This window comes from Lonchura striata, chromosome 3, assembly GCF_046129695.1.
Source record: "Lonchura striata isolate bLonStr1 chromosome 3, bLonStr1.mat, whole genome shotgun sequence".
Lineage (NCBI taxonomy): Eukaryota > Metazoa > Chordata > Aves > Passeriformes > Estrildidae > Lonchura > Lonchura striata.
Window position 1 is genome coordinate 18278429 of NC_134605.1, and position 27778 is coordinate 18306206.

Consider the following 27778-nt stretch of genomic DNA (forward strand, 5'->3'; position numbering starts at 1 on the left):
GATATTCACAGGCTGTCAGAAGAGAAACAGCTCTTAATGCCTTGTTAGAAAGCTTACATTTCCCTTTTCCATTGATTAATAAAAGTGATGCTGTAGTGGTTCTCTGGTACTTCAATATTTCCATTCCCTTGGTCTTATAAAAGTCAAATATTTCAACTTTTGTACCAGGACAAATCATTTTTAGAAAGCTATCTAAGGCCTGTGTGCACGCTGAAGTGCTGCAGCTCCATGGCAGTGAGCCTGAGAGCTGGGCTGAGATGCCCATGTGTGGGTCAGACCTGTGGGTGCACTTTCCCTGTTTCATGGAGGAGTCAGCATGAAGCTTCTCATGGTTGCAGAACACATGACAGACAGCTCTTGCCCCTTGCCCTGGGCAATAGCAGCAATGCTATTTCTCAGGCTGACCTAAAGGGATATTTCTTTACTGGGCTGTCCTTGCCCAGACTGATTTTCTGAATCTTTTCACATGGTGAGGTCCCCTGGGAACAGCCCCCATTGGATCCAAACCCATGAGAGGAGGAGGGAAGCCTCTCCGGCCTGTGCCTCTCTGACAGCTCCCTGCAACCTTAAAGGGTGTCTTGGGGATGGGCTGCAGCCAGAGCTGCTTTCAGTCCTGACTGCCACATTTTTGACATCTACTGCCCTACTGAGAGAATCAAGATTTATTCTTAAAAGGAAAAAAACATGCACTTTTCTTCTTTGCAAGGAAAACTCTCACTCCCTTTTGCTCGCTTGCCAACAGGAATGGCTTGCTGGGGGTTGAGGGAAATTTCTGCTCAGCACCAGGCAAATGCATGAATTCCTTTCCATGTTCCTCTTGGCACATCTCCTTTTAGCACTTGAGGACTTTTTCCCTGGTCACAGAGAAAAGCAGCAAGGAGAAAATAAGAACCGGTGGGCAGCAGAGCCCGTGACAGTGCTCTTGCTTTCCTAGTGACCTGGTGGCTTTGGAATAAGTTTTTGGTGTGTGAGTATCCTCCCAGGGCAGACACAGCTGAGAAGAGTGATGCCTTTGCACTACAGGAGACTGGCAGTTCCTGGCACTGGGGCTCCAAACAGCCTGTCCTGACATCACCACGTTCCCATCTGCTGCGGTACAGGTGGGGAGCAGCCCCTTGAGGCAGGTCCACATGTGCTGCTCCTCCCTGCAGCTCCAGGGGCTGTTGGGGAGCGTGGGTGTGCTGGGGAATGTGGGAGCTGTGTCATGGGGGAGTGGGAAGGGTGGGAGGAATGACTGTTCTGTGCTTATATTTATCTCCCGGTTGATGACCAAGCTCACAAAGCAGGATACGCCTTCCCGGAGCCCGGCAAACTGACAAAAATCTACCTGGGAAGGATGCAAACCCAAACCCCCCCCTACTAAAAATATGCAGGCAAATAGAGATTTTCCAAAACAGAGTTCTGGAATGCTAAACTTGGTGGTGATTCATCGAAGGAGGGGGGCACAGCTGCTTTATTTTTTTCCCTGAAGGCGAGCAGGAACAATGTAAAGACTGAATGTTATCCAAGCTACCCCCTCAGCTGGGCTGCTGCTGTGCTTTGAAGCACCCATCCATAACCCCCTAGGCACCGGCTTCCCAAGAAGGCAGACCTGCCGCAAAAACAGGAATCCCTTATCGGGCAGCAGGAAATCCTATTTTTACATGAAGTTCAGAATAAAAATAAAAGGGAAATATATGCTCTGTGGGTGCAGGCTAAAATTAAACCTAGAGCTTCTCCTCTGATGGCTGGCTCCTGCTGCTCCCTGGATTGAGAATCTGATGGTGAACAAGAAGGATTCCTGCTCCAGGATCCAGCAGGACCCTGTCTGCTCTCAGTGGATCTGCTCTTCTGTGGGGCTTTTCTCCTCTTAGTGAGCTCTATGAGTGGGGCTTAAATGAATCACTCACCTTGGATCAGTGCTGTTGCCAAGGCCTGTGCCCTGGGCAAGGAGGAAGAGGTTCCTTTGCCTCTTCATGTGGTTCCTTAACATTTCTGAGCCAAACCTTCAGTTTCTGACTGTAAGCTTCACTACCCTATGCCCAGCCTAGGCCTTTCTCTGACCAAAATTTCTGCATCCAGGTGGTACCACAAGATGTACTGATGCACCATGAGGGTCTGTCTTGACCAAGTTTTCAGTTTTGGGTCTGCTCCCCCACAGGGAGCACATCTGGTCTGGATTTGAGCATTGCTTTACAAAGTTCTCTGGGATCTGTAGTAATGAAACAAACCCTAAGCCACAATCCCCAAATCTCTTCCTTTCCTGCAGTCCAACACTGAAGAGTGACTGCCAAAAATAGCACTGTGGCTGTGTGTTCTCATTACCACTGTGATTTGTATAACAAATGCAGCCCATTTGTAGCCACGCTTTTGTTCTTCGACATCTCTGGCCTTTGCTAGCTGAAGCCACACTCAGGGCTTTCCTCTGGGCTGCACCAGCTTCACCAGCTGTGGCACAGGGTGGCACTGAGACAAATCCCACAGGGACTGTGAAGGTGGTGGCCCTGATGGCACTTGGACAGCATTTCTGTAAGGCAGCTCTTTCAGAGATTCCTGTGTTAGACCTCGAACTAAAAGGCTTTTTGCTTGGCTTCTAAAGAGAATTAAACTGGATCCAGAAAAGTCACTGGGTAAAATGCATCATGAGGTGCAGACCTCTTGGCTGACCACACTGACCTTTTGTGTGTGTGTGTGTGTGTGTGTGTGTGTATATGTGTGTGTGTGTTCAACCTACCTCTTGTCTACTTTTTTTTCTGCAACAAAGGTTCATTCTAAACCTTTGGCTACAAAATATATTGTAAAAGGTTGTTTGCTTGGACTAAGTATTTGAGGGAATCTTCAACCTACACCAGGAAAGCAAATCCCAGTAAATACTGAGCAGAGCAGCCCGAGTTAGACAGACAGCTGCAGGTGCTTTAGCAGGGTGTTGGCTTGTCAGGTGCAAAGGAATTTGAGAGCAGAATTTCTTTCACCTGAACTGGTCTCTGCCTAATGAGTGAAATTACAAGAAGGTTTGAAAGAGTGGATAGAGCATGGTGGTGTTGGGTTGCTGCTGAGAGCCAGGCTGTTTAGGAGGCATGGTCCCTGGAGAACAGGTAGGAAAACTGGGGAAGAAGAAGGAGGATGAATGAAGAGGAAGTTTTTAGTGATGATTTTGGATACTCTGGAGTATCTAGGGCTAGAGGGAGCTGCCTGGCTTGTCTCAGCTGTGGTCATTTTTATAAGATGGCTTTTTTGTTTTTGGAGAAGGTAAAGTTGCAGCATTCACCACTGCTCCTGTTTGTGGCTGGCCTGGACAGTTGCATGTCTTGAAATTTAATGTTGTAGCGTTGTTTGCTTTTCTTCTCATGTGCTGAAAGGGGTTTATGTAGAGAAGCCTTCTCAGCCTTGCTGGTTCATGTGGGCAAACAATGAAATTGTTTTGGGCAGCCCTGTGTGTGAATGAATGTATGTGGCTTGCATGCAGTGGGAAGTGAATGTCTGAAAGCCCCCCAGAAATGCAGGTCTGTGGTCTCTGCTCCCTTGTGTAAGTGCTTCCCACTTCTGTTTACTGTAAGGTGAAGTGATGAAATTTGGCGTAAAGGAGAAGTGATGTGAAATGATGAGTCTGATTTGGAAAAAAACACTGGCTCTCTTCCTCCACAGGGTGTGATCTAGTTTGAACTTCACCATGTAAAATTAGCTTGCTTATTCTTAAAGGTTTTGTGCTGTAAAACATCACCTTGCTATTTTGCCCCTTCACAATCACTGTAAAAACTGTCCAGGCTGCTCCTGTTATGAAGAACTCTATAGGCTTCTAGCCTGGCCCTTGTCCTTCCTGGTGTTAGGGGCTACATAGAAGAGGACAAATAGAGCATTTAAAGTTATTTTTATTTAGTTTTCTGCAGTGGACTATATTTTCTGGCTGTTCCTCTTTCAATGAGAGGTGATTTTGGGGGATTAAATGTTAAAATCCTGTGTGGTACTGTGGTGGGGGATATCGGGTATCCACATTTGATATTGTGTCAAGCCTGTGCAATGCTTGTTCTCTTACCTCTGCAAAAGAGAGGTATGTGGAGCCAGTGAAAATAAAGGCATCTGTGAACAGAAAGGCGTCTGGGGACAGGTATGTGAGTGAATCCTCTGCCAAAACCCCTTGGATGAAAGGCTTCCTGAGTAAGGACAGCACTTAGAAGGAAGGGGTAAAGAGAGGTATTCCTTTATTTTATACAGTCCCAGATATTGAACTTATGGTCTGACCCCATAAATTGGGAAGAGCAGGTCCAAGAGGTGCCCTGAGGTGAGGAAAGGAGTGGGCTTCCCATGGAGGCCTCCAGGACCCCTGGGCTGCTGCAAACAATGGCTGATACCAACACAACACGTCAGGAGAGCTCGCTGGGGACTTTGGAATTCCAGATGCAAACCTGTGTCACCTCATGTGACATGGGGCAGAGTGGCCCTAAGCAGAAAGAGCTGCCTATGTGGTCACTCTCGTCAGTGTGACAGGAGTCATGACACCACAGTAAGAGGGGTAAATGCAGAGTTTGTGTCCCTGAAGATTTTGGGGTATTTTTTTTTTTGCTTGTGACAGAAACTGAGTGTTACCAGAGAGCAAAATGCAGAACTTGAGAGGCAAGAGTGCAGGGCAGGACTAAATGTGGGCTCCAAGGCCAGCCCATCATCCTGAAGTGGGGAAGGACTCCATGTGCTCCTCTCACCTGCTTTCTCGGCCAGTGCACTTTAATTTCTTAAACCTGGTCCCCATTTCACATTCAGCAGAAAATAATAAATTTTGCAACAGAGCATGTTTAGGAGAGGAGGGGGGGAAAAAAAAAATTCTGTCGTTCCTTCCTTTCTGAGATGTTTTGAGAGTCAAATTTTTATCAGAGGGGAAAAAAACCCAACCCAAGACTCAAAACAGGAAACTCTTATCAGCTTGCCAGGAAGCTCTATTGCTTTGTGGAAGTGTTACCCTACGGTCATTGCTACTTTCAGTAGCTGTTTGTGAGTAATTTATGGCTTTAAGATGGGCGTCAATCTTCCATGCAAGCAGGGGAGAGGCCCTAAAGCTGGAAGGAGTAGTGGTAGGAATAGAGGGTGGAGGGGAAATACCAAGGAACAGGATTTGTATTATCTCACTACATATATTTACAATGATAAGATTTTCATTGTCTTCTATGGTAAATTATGATCCTGTTTTTGTTCTGTATTTGGATCAGGAAAAAGCAAACCCGTGTCTTCAAAAAATGCACAGGCTTAGTGTTTAGTGATTGTTATTCAGCAGAAGTAATCGAGGGACTTGGGATAATACGTAACTTCTTGGCAGGGGAATTTCTAAATTATTGCCTTATGGAGTTCTGTGTGCTTGAATTCTAAATGTGTGCAGAGGTGTCTTTGTGTAAATAATATAAAAATTTATCTAAAACCTATTAAAACCTGTCAGAAGGGGTTGTCTGGTTCTCTTCTGTGTCCCAGTTTGGTGTGCCCATCTCTAACACAGGGCACTTGTTCATGTCCAGAATCATTTCTTTAAAAACAGTGTTCCTGCAAAGTGTCTTTGGATTTAAAAATAGAGAAAGCAGTGTTAGGCAATGTATTAAGATCCATCTGAAAATTTTGTGTGTATGCATTTAATGCAGAGAGATCAGAAGCTCCTATCCCAAACCTGCCAGGTACTACTACCGACTTCTGGCTCTTGGCCTGGTGCTTATTTTTATTTTGCTTTTTGTGCCCGAGTGCGTCTATTCTAGTGCATTATAGATTGCTGTCACTCCTGTAGTCACCTGACACAATGGGGATCTTTCCACCAGAGGCATTTTGCATCCCCCAAGCTGTATGGAGCAGGCATGATGTGGAGAAGGAAGTGCAATGCTGCTGCCAGGTTATCATGTTTGTCACGTCGACTGCTGACTAAAGTGCATGTTTATCTCTAAGTTTATGCTGGCTCTTTTGCTTAAAAATAAGCATTAAACTTTTGTCTGGAAAGCTGGGCTTCTGGGCCATGAAGAGAAAAGATGATTTCTGAGTGCATAACCCATGACCAAATTCTTAAAGGCATTTTGGCAGCAGGGCTGTGCAGAGGAGCTGGGATATGTCCTGGGTAAGTTCACTGTGCAGCACCAGTGATGCAGAGCTCATTTCCATGGGCTCTGGCCTTGCATTTAGAAACACATCATGATGTACCAGGCTTTGGGAGTATGGGGACTGATGCTTTTTTGGGGGAGCAATGCATTTCTTGGCGTGTCTTGGGCTGCCTTGTGGCTGGAGGTGTCCCTGTGAAACCAGCATCAGGGTGGTGAATAATCTCCATGCTTCCATTTCATCACAGTGAGTGTATTTTAAAACCTGGCTGTGCCCATTGGCTTTTGGGCTGACATCCCTCTCTTAAAACATATGTATTTAAAAGATACAAAGATTCACACTTTGTTTTTTTCACCCTCCAGTTTTTAAATGATGGTCTTAAACACAGCACTCTGTGTCCCGCTCTTCTGGGAAATTGGGTTGTTCCATGATTGCTTGAAGTCTTTGGCCAAGCATTGTTGATATACAAAAGTACAGCATCCTGACTGCAGCGGTGTGTGAACCCGTTTTTCTCCTTTAATATGCACTTATCTTTAAAATAGGGCATTGGAAAACATTTCTCTGAAACCCAGTAACCAGTGGCCTTTCTTACTCATTGGACTACATTCAGTGTTTGCACTAGCACTTCATTAGGAAATAGATAGCTATTTGCTGGGGCTATAAAAAAAAAAACAACCAACTTTTCCTCCTCTTGTACCTTATCTCCTCTTCCTGGACAAAAGTCAAGAGCCTCTTTCCCCTCGCCCCTTCCCTCTTGGGTATACAATTGAATACAAATGATCCAAGGAGTATGATATGCCAGGTATTTTGCACACTCATCTCTGGGGAGCTGATAACAGCAGCCCATCTCTCTGGAAACCTCCACCTCTTGGCTGCTTATTCCTGCTGGGGTCAGCAGCCTCTTGCAGGGCCAGGAGGTGCTCACCTCCCTTGTCCTTCCAGCAAAGGACTTTGGAGCAAATGATGAGGTTGCATCTGATGCCTTGAGGTACCTTAAGAGTAATTAATGTAATTAAGGTCACTGACACATTTGGTGTCAGAATTGCAAACCTCCAGCCAGTGTGGTAGGGGCCTTGAAAGACATTTCCTTAGATAGAGGGGGGGAAATGGGCTGCTTCTGACCAGCTCAGGAGATGGTGAGAAGCCAGGTAGGAAGATGGTCTGAACTTCCTCTTTTCCCAGGGGGTCTCCCAGTGGCCTGGTTAGCCCACCAGCCCTATGTTGTCCCAACTTTGGCAGCCTTTCCATGTAAATCACAGTTCTGACATTCCCATGGCAGTGAGAAGCTGGCGAGTAAATTCCCTTCAGGGACAAGGGAAAGGGCTGGAGTGGCGCGTGCCTCTCGGGCTGTAACGATGGCCCACAGCTCTCAGCCGGACTGCACCAGCTTTTGTTCCCTTCTGTCCTCCTGAAAGGAAGTGGTGAAAGGCAGCCAAGCTGCCTTTATTTCTGTGAAATGGAGTGAAATGAGTGAGGCGACCCATCGGAAGCAGATCATTAGAAGTATTAGTGACCTTGCGTGATCTCTCCAGGGCTGGGAGAGGAGCAGGCGGAAAGACCATCGTGTCCTGGTTTGTCACATTAGCAGTTTATCATCCATATTCTGCAGGGCTTGTTTGTCTCCCTTGAGAAGGAGACATCCATGTTTCCTGCTGTGGGAGTGCAGCTTCTCCCAAAGGGTGGGACAGGCCCTCCACAGATGCACAACCTGATTTCAACAAGCTCTAGTTGCACCAGCCTGCCCTGGCTGTATAGACACGGCACCTTGGCCAACTTCTAGCAGGTTTCCCATGTTTTCCAGCCCCACCTCTCAACCCTTGGGACCCTCTTTGTGCCTTTGTCAGCTTCTGTTGAGGGCTGTCCTGGGAAGTCACCTCTGCTGTGTTGCTGGGACTTTGCATGGACAGGCTTTTTCAGAGAACAAGCAACACTCTTGCCTGTCTAGGAGGGCTTTTGTGGTGTCATCATAAGCACTTTTCTTCCCCCATACCACAGTGCAGGTTGGATGGAGATTTGTACTTCCCCAAACCCCATGTGGGAGAGGAAGGACAGAGAATGGCCTTGAGAAGCAGAATGTCTGAGAAAAGCCACAACCAAAGCCCAAGACTGCTCCTTCTAGGTTCTCACAAGTGATGTGAAACTCTGCCCCTGTACTGAAATACTACCAAGCCTGAGATGATGTGGTGCTTCTGGGGTTTGACTTGGCTGTCTAGAGGATGGAGGGGGAGGAAAAAGCTGTTCAAGCATTAGCTTTGCCACTTCTTAGGCAGTATGTGGTCTCTTTCCTGTGCTGTTCTGTTGAAGTGCTGTGCTTGAAGCTTGGCAGAGTCCTCTGTCCTCACAGATACCGGGAACAGAGGCTGGGAAAATACTGCAGGGAAAGGGCTGGAGGAATTCAATCAGGAGAACTTAAAGGAAAGTTTTGCTGCCATACCTCACTGTCTCATCAGTCTCCATTCCTGTGAAGCATTTACGGTGGGGGCGGGGCAGGGGGGGAGGAAACCACACCACCATAAAGGTCACAGGGTTGCACAGACAGCTGTGGCACTGTGAGATTATGGACTGTGGTTTGGTTGCTGTGGGCCTGGGTGTTTGAGGCATTCAGTCCCTTATGTTGCACAGCATTGCTGTTCCTGCTGGCTACAGCTACCAAGGCAGAGCACTTGTCTAGAGAGCTGATTGCTGGTTGTGCCATGTACTGCCTGCCTTGGGCTGAAGCAGGTTTGTACCATGCTTTAAAAAACAGGTCCCAGTGTGTCATCACTACTTTGAACCACATGGGTTTTTTGATTAGTGCTTTTTGATTAAAACATGTGACACTTGGAGTTGACATTCACTGCTTGCATGTCGTTTTTTGAAAAAATCACAGCTTCTTGAAGAGATGCACAACATCTCTGGGCAGTAAAACATCTTTCCTGATTGTTGTCCCAGTCACTGGATTTTCTATTGACCCTGAGCAGCATATAAAGCTCTAGACTAGCATGAAATGGCAACCAGTAGATCATCTCCTTTCCCTTTCCAAGGCTGTTTAATTTCAGGAGGAAGAGTGAAGCCTTGTTCAGCTGAGACGGAAGAAGAGGTTTAGGTGTGCTTTGCTATCTTGTGTTGGTGACTGCTGGTGGGACCTGGGAAAAATGCCACCAGTTCTTTTTATAGTTTAGTTTGCAAGCTGTGTTTCTTGGCAGAGAAGATGATCATTGGTCTGTTTTTATCCCTTTGGCATGATGAGTCATCAAAGATAATATTAATTAGAGAACTAATCTCCCTTGGTGGCAAATGGTGCAAGTTCTCTAGTTTGCCAAAGGTTTGTTCCATGCTAGAACTAGATTGAGGGGTGCTAGTTAGTTGGTATGGAAGCTTTAGCTGCTTGTCACCTTTCTGTGCATGAAGAATTGAAATTCCCAACTGGGAAGATGAAGGAGCTCTTTACTGAGGAACTGGATATTGAAATTCTAACTAGGGAACAATTCTGCTTCTGAAAACACACCTGTGAGCTGCCAGCTTGGACTGCAGCTACACTGCATTTCTGACACAATTGGAAATGCCTGTGCTGGGGGACGTGGAAGCTTTAAAGATGGTAGGATGCAGGGAATTCCTCTTAGTCTGTTGTGAATGGCTTAAATGTGATAGGCAGACAAGGCAGCAAACTCTTAATTTTGATACCTTTCCACTGTCTTTTGTGGAAGTGGAAACTCTGTCTTGAGAACTCATGGCTGAAGATCAGAAAATGGCCAGAGAGCTTTCCCTGGGAGCGGTGCTTCCAACTGGCCTCTTTGCTGCCATCACCTTATAAGGAGCTTCTGTGAGTCTCATCTTGTTAATAGATGTGTGGGGTGGTGTGTGAAAGCTGTTCCCAGAGCTGGTGTTTGCTTGTGCGGCGTAAGGAGAGGAATTCCACGCACACGCCCTTGCTTTGCGCAATGGCCCAGGCAAGGAGGGCGCCCTAATCCAAGTCCTATAAATATCTCCACGTTCACATCTTCTGCAGGCACTGAGGCCTCGCTGACGGCTGTTTACAGGGCATGTAAGCAGCTGGACAGGGGCCCATTTTAAACCTAGCAACTCATGCAGTGTTTGACAGCGAAGGGCTCAGTGGAACGGGCACGCCGAGGAGGACGTGTGCCGTACTCGGCAGGGATTTCTCTCCCTTCAGGCACTGAGGAATTGTTTCAAAGGCTTGCTTTAAATACTGGATTTGTTACTCTATTAGCAGTGCCTAGAGGAGCTGGAAAGCTACACAGCGATTGACTTGCCTGCACTAGCCTTGAACTTTTTCGCATGTTGAGATTCTCAGCTAAGCCTTTTCCCCCCACCCTTGGACAGATTAGGAAGAGAAGGGAAAGGCTTATAAGCACAAGGAAGGAAAGGGAAAGACCAGAAAATAATAGATGCTATGCTATGTTATGAGAACTCCACAAAAATAACTTGGATGTTTCCAGTTAAGCTGCTCCTCTGGAGCAATTCAGTGCTGCTCTCCATAAGGGTTCCCACCCATGTGTCAGGCTTTGAAGGACTTGAGGACTTCTGCATCTAGGAAGGGCTTAAATAGTCTATTGTGTACCCTGATTTATCAAAGCCTGAATGTGTAGCCACAGCTTCTCTCTATAATAAGCTTTATAATAAAAGAAACATGAGAGAGACAATAGCAGAGGTGGAAACTATCAATGATGTAAGAGGTGTAGTGTGATCTAGAAGAGCGTCTGTGGTTCCAGCTGCACCTGTAGAAACACCATCCCTCTCTGTAAGGTCAAACAACCCATAACTTCTGCTCACTAAGCAAAGGCTGCTGTCATATGGACAAAGCATTAAGGCATAATAAGGGGAGCAACTTAAAAGAACAGTTTCTAGACTTAAATGAATTTCATTGTTGTATGAAGTTTGTGTTGGAACTTAATGTGATGGAAAAACTGATTCTAACCTTTTCTGTTTGATTAAAAATCCCTCTGAAGTTCAGCATGCTGGCTAAATTCCAGCTCCCAGAAGTTTGCTAAGCTACACACCTCTTGTGAAACCTTATTCAGGGAACTTAGTGTAATTATTATTCTTCCCTTCAAATAAATGGTTGTATAGCACTGATGATCTAATCTGCCTGTCGTGTTCCACAGTAGAGAGAATTTAATTTTCAAAAAACTCATATATTAGCCCATATAGCATGTAGTTACAGATGTTTCTGCTCTAGATCCTTCCCAGAGAGAAGACCAAATGCAGTTCCTACTTAGAGGGGTAAAAAAAAAAAAGACCTTTTTGTTCTTCTGACCCTGTGAAAGCTCTTCTGTGTGAGGATGAGTAGAGAAGGACATGAGAGGATCAGAGAAGTGAGTGGTAGTGGTATGTTCACATGATAAAATCCCCCACCCACAGACAGCAAATTAATTGGTTCCTCTGTATAACCTCCTAGGGAAATCTTGTTTGGTAATTGAGAACTGCTCTTGGAAAAGGAAGCACTGTTGGACACAGATAACTGCCTTTGGAGAGTGGCTCTGTGAACTGGCAGGAACATGCACTGGCTGGAGGCCTGCGTGCAGTGCCTGGAGTCCTGGTGGGTTTGGGAAATCACATCCTTCCACAGATGTGGGAAACAATACAGGTGGCTGGGATTGCCCAGGGAGTCATAACTCGGAAGGGAAAAGGAAAAAAAAGGGGGGTGTGTGCATCTGCAGCTGCTATCTGGGAAGAGGATGGAGAAATACATGGCACCTTCTCATGGCCATAGTGGAGATACAGGATTCCATGTATTTCTAAATATAGAACGGAGTGTTTAAGGTTTGATGTGGGTCTTTTGGTGTTTCAGTGGAGTTTTTTTTGATTGCTGTTTTTTTTCTTAATTTCCTGAAGAGCCTAGCAAAAGTGGTAATGAGCTGGATGAAGTTATCTGAGTAAAGAGGACTATTCATAACCTGCCTCCCTCGCAGCTGTCCTGTTCTTCCCTCTGTAGCAGGGTTGCTTTGTCTCCTGCCCTGCTGGCAGACCCTGGTGCAATCCTATTAATTAATGGTGTGTTTGTCACTGGAGCGCTGGTGTTTTTTCCTCTCTCCCCACCACGAGTGGGGAAGCTGCACTCTGACAGTGCCAATGGTTCCTGAGGGGTGTTGAAAGCAAACCTCACCCAGCAGTGCTGCGGCAGCGCCTTGTGCATGTGACCCGTGCAGGCAGAGCTCTCTGTGCTGCTGTCCTGCTGGCCTTTCTGGGTGAATCCTGTAGGAACATCCTGGAGAGGCTGGCACAGGGACAAGAGGAGTACAGTGTATGGAGCTGTGGAATGTGCTGGCGTACCCAGCCACGGTGCGGGGGTAACTGCTGCTACCAGCAACACAGCGAATGTTTCCTGTGTAACAGCGAGCCTTTCTTTGAGATTGGTCTAAAGCGCAACTGCAGTCAGGCACTGGTAACTAACCTACCACCACCAACAGGCCAGTGGTTTGGCTTGTGAGCTTGTATGCACCATCAATCAGGCACAAATGTGCCTTGAAAGCTGTTTGATTGCTGCTACAATCAATTTTTGCCTACCTGAGAACCTTGCTGGACTGTACAGGGAAAAAACTACTAGAGCTCACTTTCTCCAATCCCCTTTGAGAGAACCAGTAATGTTCTGCTTTTCACGGAGTTAAATTTCAGCATGACATGGCTGGCACAAGCAATGTGCTGTATGTGTGGCCATCAGACAGTTGTGCCCACACAGAGGCAGGGTTGATTCACTGTGCTCCACTCAGTCTCAGGTGGAGTCTGATGGATGCAAATTCCTCGGGAAGACCTGGACAGCCACAGCAGATGTGTACTGTGATGACAGTTAAACTGGGGGTTACTGGGTAGCTGAACTGGAATGAGAGTTTGCTGGCTTTTCCCTCAATTTGCATTTATTGCTTTTGCTCTCCACCCTATGATTTCCTGTCACCCCTCTCTCATCCTGTACAGATGCTAAATGAAAACTGCCAACTACTACAGCTCATACCCTCTCTCCAAATGATTCCCCAGGACTATCCTAACTGCTCTCCCTGTCTTACTCCATGCCTCTCATTGTCCCACTCTGGGGGATAGCTATCACTGTCATGAACATCGACAGAAAAGAAAGCATAAAAACAGAAATAGTGAGATTTAAGACTGAGGATTATTGCATCCATTCCAGATCTCAATAAATTTGTAGCATTCTCATCTGTGACTGGCAGGAAGGAACTCTTTCAATATATTTTTTCTACTGAAATGTGGTGGTTACCTCCCCTATTTTGAACAAGGTGAATCACAGATATAATTCCTCTTGCTTTGGCAAGTACAGAGCTTGTGATTTGACTGCCAGAGAGAAAGATATTCCAGATGTCAACCAATCATTCAGCAGTGCACACCCCAGTCCAGCTGCGCTGATCTGTACATGCATGTTAGGGACTGTGCATAAGGATGACTGGCTCCCTTTGCTGCACTTACAACTAAGCTTTTTTTTTTTTTTTTCCCCACCTCCATTTCATTTTGCTGTATAAAGAAGCAGACAGATCTGGCCTTTCTTTTTTAATAATGTCTTAGGACCAGGGTACAAAAAAGGTTAATGCATTAATTTTTAAGACAAGTGATAAATGTACTGCAATAAGCACATCCTACATACACAGAATATATTTCTCTATATAATATGAACACGAGAGATATAAAATAAGTTATACTTATCTTGGTTTTTCATCACAGTAGGAGCTCAGCTTATATAAAGTGACAACAGGATTGGAACAACACACTGCTCCAAAGCAACAACAAAAACCAGAAGAGTGCGCGCACACGTGTGTGTTTAGGCAATGAAATAAGAAATCAAGGGATTTCTGCTAAAATCGGGTCTTGAAAACAAAAATTTCATAGAGCATGAAAGAAGTGGGGAAGGTCTGTTGGCTCAGGGTAGAAGTTCTGGAGAGGATCAAGTGTAACTGTGTGGTGAGAAGAGTGTGTGGAGGCTGACAACTTGGCTAGGTTTGTGGAGGCACAGAGCAGAGCAAGCTCTGCCCAGTGCCCGTGTGTTCTGCACTTGTGATGGATCCACCTGACAGTGGGGGCTTTGTATCTGTACAGTGAGAATGGGGCCTCGTGGCTTTCACTGTGCACAATGAGAACAAACATGTCACTTCACAGGAATCACTGACATGACCACTGCTCAAAGAGCAAACACTACCCACTGGCTGTGAAATGCTGGGTGAGCCTGGAATTGGTCTTCCTCCCTTCCAACCCACCTGATGTCCACCTCTAGGGCCCCCTCCCTCTGCTTCCCTTGCAGTGTGGTTCTCTTGGCTGTGCCTGCAGAACAAATCTCCCTTGGGGACTGAATGGGAGATAGTGATGATTGGGAACTCTGAGTGCCTGTCCCACAGTGACAAATGAGGAACTCCAGCTGCCCAGTTCAGAGCTCTTTCAGATTTTATTGATGTATTTTTCCTTAAGGACAGGGGAATGTTTGTAAAACTTGGATCTTAACACTGAATAAAGGTTCCTAAAGTTCTTAACTCTGGAGTTTAGTATCTAGTATTTTAGTGTGGGCTTAGGTTTATTACAAAATGCTCTTTATTTTGGCCAATAGCTTGAAGACCTTGTGGTTTCTCTTAAGTCTCCTGAATTTTGCAAGACCCATTAAAAGGCAGAAGGTGCAGCCAAAGCTCAGGAGTGATACTGGCAGTTAGCAGACTTCTATTAGTGCCTATTCCACTCTCCAAAAATGCAGCCCTGTTCAGGTTTTCTTCTACTCTTGCTTAACGAGTCTCCTAGTTTGCAACAACCTTTCTTTACCTTCATATTTACAGACTACACATTAGAAAGCAGGGACAGTACACTGAAGAGTTAATTGCATATCATGAAGGATTGGACTTTTTTGTTCTGCTTTAGATTTTGTTCTTCATACAGCAAAGTAGGTACAAATCCAAACGTGATCTCACATCTAAAGGTATAATTTAAGTAAACATGTTTTTCTAGATCTTTTATTTTCCCCTTCCCTTTCCCTCTCCTCTGTAACCTTCCTTTCACTCTGTTATTTTCCTTTTGGATGGAGGGAGGAGATGGGAAGGGAGCTCATTTGGCAGCTCATGACCCTCCAACTTGACTTTAATGAGATGATTCGCCAAGGCAAACTCCTCATCATCCAGCATGCCATCTTTGTCGATGTCAGCCAGTTTCCAGATCTTGCCCAGCACGGTGTTGGGCAGCTTGGACCTTACCATCTCCTTCTTGGCATTGGCACCAGTTATTTTACCATCGACAGGCGAGAGCGTGTAGAAGATCTCGTCGTACATGGGCTTGTCCCTGGCTACCACCCACTCGGCATCATCGATCCCTTCTCCGGCACCTTCTCCGTAGCCGTGGCCGAAAGGACCGTGCAAGGTGCCCTCGAAGGCTCCTCCCTTCACCATCTGGGTTGGCCGCTGGGACTCCTCCTGGCGGACGAGCACCATGAGCTGGGCGATGTCGTTGGCCAGCATGTCTTCCACGGTCTCCAGCAGCTTGCTCTTCAGAGGCTGGAACTTGCTAAAATCCTGGGCTTGCAACTGATCCTTAAAATGGGACAACACAGCAAGAGGTGAGTGACATGGCCGTGGATGGTGGAGTAATGGTGAATGGTGTACAGCGGGATGCCTGCCTACTGCTTGCCTCACAAAACCCTGCTACTGCAGCGGAGTGGGGAGTTTGGCATTCCTTCCTCTGACAGCCCTGCTTTCTCCATGCCATGGGGTCTCCCTGGCTGGCCTTGCTCTTACTTTAATCTCAAGTCCTACAGAAATTGACCAAATAGTTCAAGGCAAACTGGTATGTGCTCTTGCTACCTCCTTCAGCCAGTGCTCTACATTCCCTCCCCCTTCTGTGCTCCGGGAAGGAGATGCCACCTGGCAAAAGACCACTGTACTCATCACCATGCAATGCATCTTTCAGATGCCATCAAGACAGTAGCACATCTCTAAGAGGTGGTGAACATGTCTTTACAGCATGGCTTAAATTCTGTAATTTGACAGGTAAGCAAAAGGGCTTTGAGTAGGGCCTGCAGAGAACTCTCTTTTAGCTGCAGAAAGACCTACAGCTTTATCTTTCACACTCTACTCATTAAATCCACACTTTTCACTCCAACTGGATTCATACAGGTTTTAACATACATTTTAACAAGCAGTGAAGGAGATCTCCTATTGGCTACACCCCACAGATCTCATTCCCAACAATTAAGGGAGAATATATCTTCAAAAATAGGCAAATGCTGTTTTCCATAGGTAACTAGTAGCAACCTCAAGAGCTAGAGCTCAGAACAGATTTCTGCTTGGACTGAAGCCACATGGCAATGCAGCAGTGTCCAACATTGCTTGAATGTACAATACAAGGCTCTGATCCAAGTCCTTTGAAGTTTTTGACTTGCGTGAACACTGGGCCAGGTCTCTGTTCTGCAGAACAAAAAGCCTGCTTCTCTACTTAAAACAGAAGGGGGCTTTAAGTTTTCACACCTTCCTTTCTCTCTTTCTAGAAACAAAGAGAGAAGTAGAAGACAAATACAGCTCTTGAGGAATGTGGTACATGTAGCCTTTTCAGGACACAGCTTTCCTTTTATTATAAATTGCTTAGGCCTGAAAACTCTGCAAATGGAACCTAGAATTAAAAATAAAGAAAACCAGAAGAAATAATTTGCTGTAAAGTGCTATTCAGGCAAAGATAAGAGAAATTAACGTGAAGCTGTAATGATTCACATGAGCTCTATGTTTAAGAACTGCTCATGCCCAAATATAGCCTGCACATATTTTAAGGCACATTTCAACATTACAGCAGACTTTTCCCACAGGTGGCAACAATCAATGTCTGCATGGCTCTGTTGTATTCCCTGCAGTTACTCTAATGCTCTTTCCTTGCATGTTTGCCAGGATGCCACTGCTTACCTGCATCTTTCTCAGATTAGGGAAGTCTCCTGGTGAGATCTGATGCTCCCGTTCAATCCGGGCATAAATATCTCCCAAGTTGTTAACAAGCTCTTTCTTTTTATTGTCTTTCCCAAACATTGAGGGCATTTCCTTCTTTAGGGAACTGATGATGTAGGCATGGACCTGAAGGGAATGAAATTATATGGAATGAAAGCAAATGTTAAATAGCACATCAGAAAATTCTTCTCAGCAGAGTATCTTTGCTTAGGACTTGACTCCATCTTGTCCCACCCTGAAGAGCAAGTTCAGCTCACCTGGACCCATGGTTTGTTATTCCAGTGCTAAATGCTCAGCTCTGTGCTCTGTCTGTGCTGAGACAAGGTGAAAACAAGGTGCTGTCCTGAGTATACAGACAGTGACATTCACATGCACTTTCTGGAGGGAGTGGTGGGGCTTCTGTTCTTCCACTATGCATGTCCTTCAAGGGAACAGTCCCTTTCCAGTCCAAACATACAGGTTCAATGTTTTCGTATGAATACCAGTCCTTAACTTATGCAGCATTGTGGCTTTTTTTTTTTAATAGTGAAAACCAGGCATTTTTTCTTGAAATGAAAACCTTTGCACTGAAAGCTTTTGAGGGATCTTTTGATCTCTTTTCTCAATTGATGTGGGCCTTTTTCCTGTATTTTTAGGGGCTTCTTTCAGTTTATTTCAAATAATCAGAGATACTACAGCTTATTTATTGTTTGTGTGAGTCTCCATCTAAGTCAAGTATCTCTCTTGGCTGAGAAAGTTTAAAGAAAAAGACCTAGAGCTTATAAATTCCCTTGGTGTATGATTCTGATATACTGAATTGGTCCTAATTCTCAAGTTGCTACCACAGAACAACTCCTTTCCAGATCCTTTCAAGTGCTACCTGCTTTGATCTGTAGTTACCTCCCTCACTTGGGCCTGCCATGACTGACCCACCAAACAAAGGAGTTGTTTTCTTCCCATACTGTCATAGGGCTCATATGTTGGGCCTGAGTTAAATGGGATGGAAAAAGAGTAGGATCCACCAGCCCTGCAAGCTCAACTGGCCAAAACCACTTCCCCATAGGCTGCATGCTGCACTCAGCCCAGACCGAAAGCCTGGGGCTTCTATGCCAACACCTACCTTGGCCAGCCGTGCTCGCTTGATGAGATCATTCAGCTTCCTCAGGGCTGCGTTGCGGGGCAGGCTCTGGATATCCCTGAACAGGTCCTGCTCCTCTGCTTCAAACAACTTGCGGTTGTCGGGGATGAGCAGCGGATGGGACCAGAAGGAGCCGATGTAGACTCTGATGACCTCGGGAGTGTTGACGATCTTTCCCAGGGACCACATGAGGGCACCGTACACCCGCATCAGCTGCTGAGTCTCTATCTGGTCGGCCTTGTTGAGAACAACTCTCATCTTGTCCTCGTGGTTCTTCAGGGCCTTGATGACCTCGGAGAATTCATCAGAGATGTCCAGCTTGTGAGCATCAAAGAGGAGAATGATGCGGTCAACCCGCTCTGCAAACCACTCCAGTACAGCGGCGAAGTCATAGCCTGCAAGGGGGAGAGGAAGAGCAGAGATGCATTAAACATGGGAGTAGAGAGCCCACCTGCTGTACTCAAACTATATCTGTACCTAACTGAGGGCAAGCTTGCAAGGAAGTGGCCTTCCCAGTAAAACAGGTAGCTTGATAGGGAGATGAGGCTTTGTCCTTCACGTGGAAATGTCACTGCACACAGTTAAGGACAGTCTTGTCCTCCCCACATTAAAGTCTTGAACTTGTGCTCCAGATCTTCATTCAAATGCACATCAAGGAGCAACTGCTGTATTCAAACACCTACTGCAGAAGTTTTGTATGTGGCAACAAGAGAGGTCTAGTTTGTGAATGACTGGCCATCAGCATAGCCTACAAAGAAAGCTGGGTAATTACAATATTTGCACCCAGACTGGTTTGAGATGTGAATCTCCACTGCTTAATAAATCTCAGGTGTTGTCTAGTTGTGCAAGACTAACTTTGTCCCATCCAATTCAAAACCCAGCATGCAAATAACCTTCCTTAGCAGAGTAATCATCCTGTCATACCTGCTGCATGTGCACAAAGCCAACCAAATGATTTGTGTTCACTTAGCCAAGAGCTTGATGCTTAGCAGACAGCATTGCTGTGAACACCAGAGGCAGACACAGGCCAGGAACAGTGGGTTCAAATTTCACATACCTCAGGACTAAACATAATAGACTCAGTGTCAGACTGGGTCCACCTCCAAGCAGTACAGGACATGATAAATAGTGTGTGGAGAAGTCCCTAAAACAATAGTAATGACAGCAACAAAATTACCTTTTTTCCTAGCTCTGACATTTTTTTATTGTACTTTAAAGTCTTGGTGAGAGACCAGTCTCCTGTTCTGTCAGGCTTTCCTATGCTGTGCAATATTTGGGGTTATCTGAGTCACCAAAATGCTGCACTTTGTTAAGGGAAATGAGGGCAGAGCAAATGCTATTTGCATTCAAATAATTTAATATACTATTTTAATCTTGGCTTTCATGAATAAATACATGATAATTAGTTTGGTGCTCTTTCCTCCTGCTTCCCTTTCTTTTTCTTCCTTTTTTTCCTTCTGTCCTCTCTAAAACCTGGAGGGCAACCACTGCATCCCAATCATTAGACTGGAACTACAAGAAGGGAGGATAGATGAGCTCTGATCTTGCTTTTTCATGCTGGCTTTTTCTTCCATGTGACTTAGCAAACTGGAGTGAAATCCTGGCTCTTATGTCAGGAGCAAAGTTCATGTGAACATTCTCTTCAGCTGGATAAACTGGTATTAATGTTTTTGCCAATGAGAACTTTTATACAACTTTGAAGTATTATTACTGGGCAGTGTTCTGCTTTGGTTGATTACAGTTCTCTCCTTACAGGAAAAGGGGGTGGCAGAGTGTGGGCATGTGAGGTGTGTGTTCTTGGCTGTGGATACCTTGCCCTGCTCTCTTCTATGGGATCTACAGAAATCTCAAATGAAAGACAGATATTTGTCCCACCAGTGTCCTTCTGCTCACTAGGACACGAGTATCTCCTCTAATAAGAGCAAGCAATGCTGGGCCCTGGCTCTTTGCTCAGCTACGTTTGATGCTGAGAACTTCAGAGAATTCAGAATCAGTGTTAGCTTTGACAAAGACTTTCTGAGCATTCAATATATTATACAGATAGCTGCATATCTTGCTCAGTCTGTGTGGCTGACCTCACAGTCACAAGTCAGTTTTTTAAAATTCAAATAAAATTGACCCTGCTCGCTTTCAGATATTAAACAGCCTATTTTAACCTTAGGTGCTAACCTCAGATTTTTAAACTCAGGTGTTCTGGTTACAGGGAGCTCTGTTCCACTGCTCTAATTGCAAATCTGCTGCAAAGATCAGTGTGCTGACTCCTTCCTAACCTGTGCTGGGGGCCCTAGCAGCAGGACAAAGTCGATGCTGATACCTCATTTCACTTGGCCTGGGTTCAGACTGTCAGCTGTCCCTCTGCAAGCAGATCAATGGGTGTGCAAACAGGGACCTCCCATGCCCCCTCAAACTTTGCTAAACAGAGGATACAGAGAGTTTATGTTCATGTCTGCCAGGGCTGGTAGTCATCTGGCATGGCAGGACAGTTTATTCTTCATACACAGAGCTACACAGCTTGCTTTTCCATCATGGAAGCAGTGAGTCAGGGTGACTTTATTTGGAGATGTTTGTGCATTTAACCTTGTAAAATCTCATGGACTGGGATGTTTTCTTGTCAGGCTGCCACATGTTTGAATTGTACCATAGCTACTTTGTCCAGTCTTTTTCTTGGGAGAATTAGGTGGAAAACAGCCATGCTCTCTAGGCTACCTTGTAATGCTGCAGTAATGTCCTGTCAGAGATCATGTGGAATGTTTCCCTTTGACAGTAGAGGAAAAATCACTGTTACACTCTCTGTGTTAATAGGGCTGGAATGAGTTAGGGAAAGTGTCTGCATCTGACAATCAGTCCACCTTGCAGGGATTTAGTAAAAGTGGGAATTGATTATTTAAAATAAGGGAAGTATAGAAAAAAAAGAGTAAATGTAGTTTTGGTATTAACTGAGGACTCAGGAGACTGACCTTAGCCTGGGTCTGAAGGTTTGTCCAGAAGTATCTTTAGGTGCTTAGCTCTCATGATTTTTATCCTGTATCAAGCCTGCATCCACAGTGGCACTTAGAAGGTATCTATTTACTGAGCTTCTCTTTCCAATTAACAAAAATAAATGTTGTTCTACCCAGCAAGAAATGGAAATTAATATATGCTCAGACCCTTTGTGTATTCCCAACTACTACAATAACATACAATGAATCTTGAATGTCCCTGTGGACTTCATTAAATGTCTAGATTGATTAGCAGACTTTATTTCCTAGCTTCTTTGCTTGCTCAGAAATATTCTCCTGACAGCTGTCCTGCATATCTCCATTAAAGAGAGAACAAAGCCCTGGAGAGTAACACTTGCTGTTGACTGCTCTGAAGCATCACCATGGACTCATTTCCATCCCATGCTGGGACAAAAGCCCAACCCACACCCTCCCCTTCTATGTCCCACTTGCTCTGGCACTGGGGAACCTCTCCTGTTGGTGCCCAGCTGAGCAAAGACTAAGTCTTGTGTGTGCAGTACTACTGATCTCAGCTGCCTTTCTCTGTATGGGGGTACTTGGCAGGAAAAATGAGGTGTAATTGTATGTATTCTGTTCTTAAGTGATGGAACACTATAGAGGGAAAGAGGGAAAAATTATCCCGAGTGTTGTAAAGTTCCTTAACACGCAGCACGACGTGGGACAGAGCTCTGTTTACAACTGTCTACTCAGTCACTGACTCTGGTGGTGTTTTCATACACGGTGCCTAGAGAATTGCTTACAGATGTGATTCACAGGGTTGACTTTGCAGTCTTGCTTTTAGTGCATAATAGATTGTTGCTAAAGCATTTGGATAGCAGGATGACAGTGTAAATGGCTACGGGCAAGCTATTAATAAAGGTGTTTTAAAAGAAGGTCTTAGATTAATATTTTAATGTTTAGTTTGGAGCTTTCATTTTTGGAGGGCTCTTCAATGGCACAGAGAACTCAGGGCATTTTGCCTGGCTCTAGCCAGAGCTGGAGGTGTTCAAAACCTGAAAGCATGAGGCTCATTCTGTAACTAAACTTAAGCATTACAGCCTCACTTTGGTTTCTTCCCTCCTGCCCCTTTTTCATTTCACAGATGCACTGGGCCTGCCTCTTTCTTCTGGCAGTTTATTACTGTGTGAGCTTAGACCAAGAACTGATCTTCATCTGCAGTCAAATTAGGAGTTTTCCTGGTGTTCCTTGCTCATTCCACTGCAAATGTGTTATGTCTCCCTGCGCCTCCCTGTGTTGTAGGGTGTTGTTAAGGGCTCTCACAAAAGCAGGCAGGCACAATCTCAGCTTTGGCAGTGTTTCAGGGATGGGTGAAGCTGTCCATGGAACTCAGCATGATTTTATTGTGAACTTAGACAGTGGCTGGGAAGCCAACTGCTTGCCAAAGCTGTGGCTGGGAAGCCAACTGCTTGCCAAAGCTGCATTAATGCAAAACCATTATTACAGGGATGTTCAGATAGAACTGTAAAGGGAAGAATTTGCTGTTCAGTAATTCCTGTCTGTTGTGCTTGCATCCTTGTTGAAAAATATGCTGCATATCTAAACATTCTCTAACATCACTGATGCAGCTTCTTTCACAACCTCCAGATAAGGTGAATGGAAAATTAATCCAAATCATACAGTAGTAGGAGGACAAGATGAACACGATAACAATTTTATTCCATCAGATGTTTTTTTCATGGGACAGGTTTCCTTCTGACAGCATGAAAAGGACTCAACAGACTTAACACAAAGCTGACAAGTCAGCAGGACTGTCAGTGGGTTCAGACTGCAGAGAAAATTATCATCTTGCAGACACCTTGCCACCTAGACTCCATAAGGCAGGCTGGCCTAATGAATTCTTGTCTGTGCAGCACTGGAATACCTGGCAGCATGCATTTCACCAAGATCTGTCAGGATTATGCAATTACATTCTGTCAAGTCAGATCAGGCATGATACAGTCTTTATGCTGACTGTGGGAAGATGGATGATACCTGACCCAGCACAAAATCTTCCTGGCTATAAGATTTTAAAGCCAAATCGAACCAGTAAGACGTGGGCATGCACTGGTTCAGCATTTCTCACCATGTAGCTACACTGGTTCTTGGTTTAGGTTTGTTTAGTTTGTTTGTGTTTGTTTAGTTTGTTTGTGCTATTTTTTTTTTACTGCTAGTAAGCATACTAGTGATTTCCTGTCTTGTGGAACCATAGCCAGAGGTCCTGTGGTAGTTGAGTTCAGGTGGGGTTGAATGGAAACAGTGAGAATTGCTTCCATTCAAGAAGTGCTGAAAACCCCAAAGCTGCTGCTCCGCACCAGATATTTCACAGCTTGCTGTTATTACTGCTGTAAACTGTGCTGCTGCTTTTAGCAATTTACTTCTTTACTGCTGAATTTTAGTCATAGGAGCTTCCTTCTCAGACAATCAGAGCCAGTCTCCTACTTGACAAATAGGGACACTGCCATAAAACTCTGCCTTACAGAGTGGCACAATCTGGTAAATCTTTCATTTCTAGATAACACCAGCTTTAGAAAGATGAGAAGGAAGCTCCCAGTGACTGCCTAGAGAGGGAACAGCTCTGGGGAGATGAAAAGAAATGAAATGAATGCTGATTCCAGTGAGCTTATGACTTAAAATTCTTGTAACTGAGTAAGAGAGTTTTGAGGCTTAGTGTAAGTGGTCACAGCAATGTCCTGCCTGAAAGCCCTTCAGAGTCCAGGGAAGAAGATTTATGTCACTGCAAAACAAGCAGGCAGTCCACACTGGAGGGGGAAAATGTGCCAGGAGGGGCAGGTGTTACCCAAATGTGACAGATGGCTGTGAGCAAAGGAGAAGGAAGGTCACACCATGGTCAGAAGAAGAAAATGAGGGGAGGGTGGGGGAAGTTACACACCCCTTTGAGTGAGTGGGAAGCTGGGTTGGGTGGCTGTTATGGTGTCCTAGAGAGAGAAAGGTGCTGGTAGGAGTATCAGAGAGGAAACAGCTGGGACTGGGTGGAAGAGCAGTGATTTGAGCAAGTTCTCTCAAGGTGAGGAGCTGGTGGTGCCAGCAAGGAGAGGACAGAAGGGATGCTGGAAAGGAAGGGGTGGGTACTGGATACACCTCACTGCTGCTCGTCCTAAAACACTTTTGTAAGAAGTTGCCATACTCCTCTCTGGAAGTGGCTGTCTCCCAGGGGAATATAAAGAAATTCCTGTAATGCGTATCTGTGGGTGTGTTGGGAAGTACACAGAAAGCCTTTGGGATGAAAAGATTTCTTTGAATGTCACATGCCCTAATTTCTAGAGCAAGCCCCAGCTTGCCAATCACTTCTGCCTGTGCCTATACTCAAATAAATAATCTGTCCTGGAGTTGCTGATTCAGAGCACTGGGAGCTACATCCTCCTGCCAGTGCTCCACATTTCCTCCTCTTCCGTACCAAGAACTAATGGAATTATTAAATACGTTTTGGAGGCTTTAAGGTTTCCAAAGCAAAGGCAAAAGGACTGAAAGCACAGCAGGTCTCTGTTCTGAGCTAGCAACAACGCTAACATTTACATTAACCAGTACCTGGAGTGTCAGACTGTGTGGCCTTTTGCTTTCATGTTGTTTACTGCAAGGGCTTCAGGGTGGGGAAGAGACTGGGAGCCTGATGGGGCTCTGGCTTTATATCACTCAAAAGTCAATGAAACCTCACCAGGCACATTCAAATCAGGTGGAGCAAAACTGAGAGCATTGTCCACAGCTAAGTTTCTCTATAAAAGCCTGTTTAACTCCTGTGTACACACAGACAAAACTTGTCCCATCTACACATTTTTATCTCTGCCACTTGTGGCAGATGGACCTGAGCATTACCTGGTACTTGGGCCAGTTCTGAAAACAGTTTATAGACAGATTTTAGGACCTCAGAAGGCACCTGAATACAGGCCAAGTTTTCCAGAGAAGTCAGTGCATAGCAGCGTTGATGTGTAGCTGAGATTCCAAGGAACTTTTTTTTTATTATAGCATCCAAACACAAACTGAATTCTCCGGTATACATACTTTAAATTTCAGGAGAAATCATATTTGAAAAGCTGGCCTGAAATGGCCACCAGTGACTGACAGCTCCCAGGGACCAGGAAACATATTCCTTCTCCATTGTTACTCAGGATGCTGAAAGAATGCATGATGGGCATAAATAATGCAAATTGATGAGATGCTAATGGCATGACCATCTTCCTTCAATGCAACAGATACTTAGAATATTTCTGGCGTGCACACTGCACAACAAATGGACAAGCTGCACAGCTGTTGTAAAATCCAGACTCATTTAGTAACACAAATTAAAGGCTTGCTGTATGTTAACAGGAACAGAAACAAGCACAGCCCTTTCTATCTCTGCAGCCATTTAATCTTGTTCTTTGGTGTTATTTTTTTTTGCTCATCTAGCTCTGGAACTGCAAAATATCTCAGTATTTCCAACCCTAATCATGGAGACAGTCCCTCTCCCCGCCCCCAGTACCAAACAAATAATGGTTTGGCTTTCTCAAACCCCAAATATAATCTTGACCTTTTGTCTGCATATTGCTTTCAGGTCAGAAGAGTTAGGCTCATGGCTTCACATATTTCTAGAAATAAAAATGAGAACTGTGCAGATTTTCTACTAATTTTTGTGCTGTTTTTGAGAGGAAGTGCAGAACAGCATGCCTGTAAGAGCTGAGCATTTCAGTGGAACAGTATGTGTTAAGTGAGACTGTGATAAAATCAGGGAGGTTGGCAGAGCAGCTGTAATGGAGGTGAACTGGAAAGTCAAAACTAACCAGTGCACTTTCACCCTCCCAGGCAGAGTGAAATACAGAATATAAGCAAACATCACCAGTGGGGAGTATTATAGCAAATATTTGAAATGCCTTCCTTTTAGGGTGGATGCCTTTAGTTTGTATCATGCTGTTGCTAGCACACATGATAAAGTTCCTCAGAAAAAATATTTTTTGTTACCATTGTACCCTAAACAGCATTGCACAAAGTGGGAGAACATCAATTCCCTTGGTGTTTGCTTTTCCCTTCCAAGCATGGCTGTTTGAGACACAGCCAGGCTGAGAGCTCTGCACTGCCCAAGACTGTTGCTATTAGCATTTTTCTTCTTGCTGTCAGACTGGTGAGTGATTAAATGTCCCTGGTGCTGAAGCTGCTGGTCATTTGGGAATTTTGCTTTCCTAGGAGAAGGGTGAGGCTGGTGGTTAGGGTTCTATCCCTTGGTTATGGGATGCTTAGGCTGTACTGAAGCCAGCAGAATGGAACTGAGTGGAAGGCTGAGAAAATACTGGAATAGTGCATACTGGAAAGAAAGCCAATGAGGAATGACACTGCCAGTCCTTACCTCCCGGCTAGGACCTTGTGGTCACTGCTAACGCAGAAAAGCGACAAAGCAGCATACAGAGAGTAAATATGAAGTAAGTATTCAGGATACATCCAGGAAGTACTACCCCAAAAGAGGGATCAAACACAGCAAGGTGTCACTGAACTTGGCAGACTTGAATCTCTGCTCAGGGCAGATGTAGGTTGAGACAGATGGGCAGCAGAGTGTGCAAGGCTCGGCCCCCAGGGATGGCACTGCCACTGAAGCGCACGAGTTCTTTTTGCTAGGTGGCTCCATTAGCAGGGCAGACTCACAGAGCGATGAATTATGAGGAAGTTCTCACTCCTGTCCTGAGTCTGCATGACCTGATCTGTGGTCCTCTCCTCTGGTCCTTGTTTATGTCAGTACAGTCATCCCCTCCTCATCTTCCCTCCCAGCAGGCTGGCCTGAGCTCATTATGTGACACCAGAACAGTGCTTTGTAAGTGGATGGCATTTGTATCATTATCAAATTGTCAAAGCAGACAAGACTGTGCTGTTTTGGTACAAACACCTCCCCCATGGGCATCTCTGCAGCCTCATGCTCCCCTAGAAACAATAAATAACAAAAAGGACACAGAACAAGGGGCAAGGCAATGAAATCATTAGTTCTTTAAATGTGGACATAGATTCATGTCTGTTAAAAAGATCAGAGGAGAAATGGCTGCCTTCCAGGCAAGGATAATACAGAAGCAGTGAAGGACAGGATGCTCTGGGCCAGGACATGCTGGAAACATTTCCCACAAAGCCTGTAAATGACACCTGTGCATCCTAGGGAGTCTGGCTACCACACCTATGACACTGTGGTGCCTACCACAAAGTAGTGCATGAGTCAGGAGCTCAGTAGGTCAAATCAGTACAGGCAGCTCCTTGGCTACACTTTTTACGAGGGCCTGAGAGCAGCAGCAGCTGCTGTGTCAGTGCTGGTAATGTCACTGCATGTCAAAGGGATGTGCACTTCAGCTATGACAGACTGGATCATCCTCAATTGTTTGATAGCTCTAAACCTGCAGCTCTGCTCTGAGAAACTTCATGGGCTGCTCTGTGGGGGAAGGGGGCTCTTTATGGTCATGCCGTCCTGGAAGAGAGCCAGTGCAGAGCTTTGTTTCCTGGGGTTATACAGCATTCCTTGCAGCAAAGCTTGGTAGCCATTTGCAAAGCCCTGCTGATGGCTGTAGGAGGCTGAGTGCTGGTGCACTAACACCAGCACCCTTTGCTCGTGCACACACTGGCTGTGAAGGGACCGTCAGATCTGTCATCTTTAACAGCAACAAGGCAGTGAATTTAATTCACAGTTCAGACAAGTGAAATGCTTCAGAACCTGGACTTGGCCCCAGAATCAATCCTTTAAACCCTGTTCCTTTGCTCCTGCTCTTTGAAACATGGAT

At 45.3% G+C, this 27778-nt stretch overlaps 1 protein-coding gene across 1 annotated transcript in view; it reads right to left on the reverse strand.

The window, feature by feature from the left end:
- Window positions 1-13523: 13523 nt before the first annotated feature.
- Window positions 13524-27778, reverse strand: part of EHD3 (EH domain containing 3) — a 30163-nt gene continuing 15908 nt past the window's right edge. Inside the window, exons 4-6 of the mRNA XM_021537018.2 lie at window positions 18043-18455; window positions 16905-17069; window positions 13524-15545 (exon numbers count right to left, since the gene is read on the reverse strand). Of these exons, the coding sequence (XP_021392693.1) occupies window positions 15018-15545; window positions 16905-17069; window positions 18043-18455 (1106 nt within the window). The 3' untranslated portion in view covers window positions 13524-15017. The remainder of the gene's footprint in view (window positions 15546-16904; window positions 17070-18042; window positions 18456-27778) is intronic.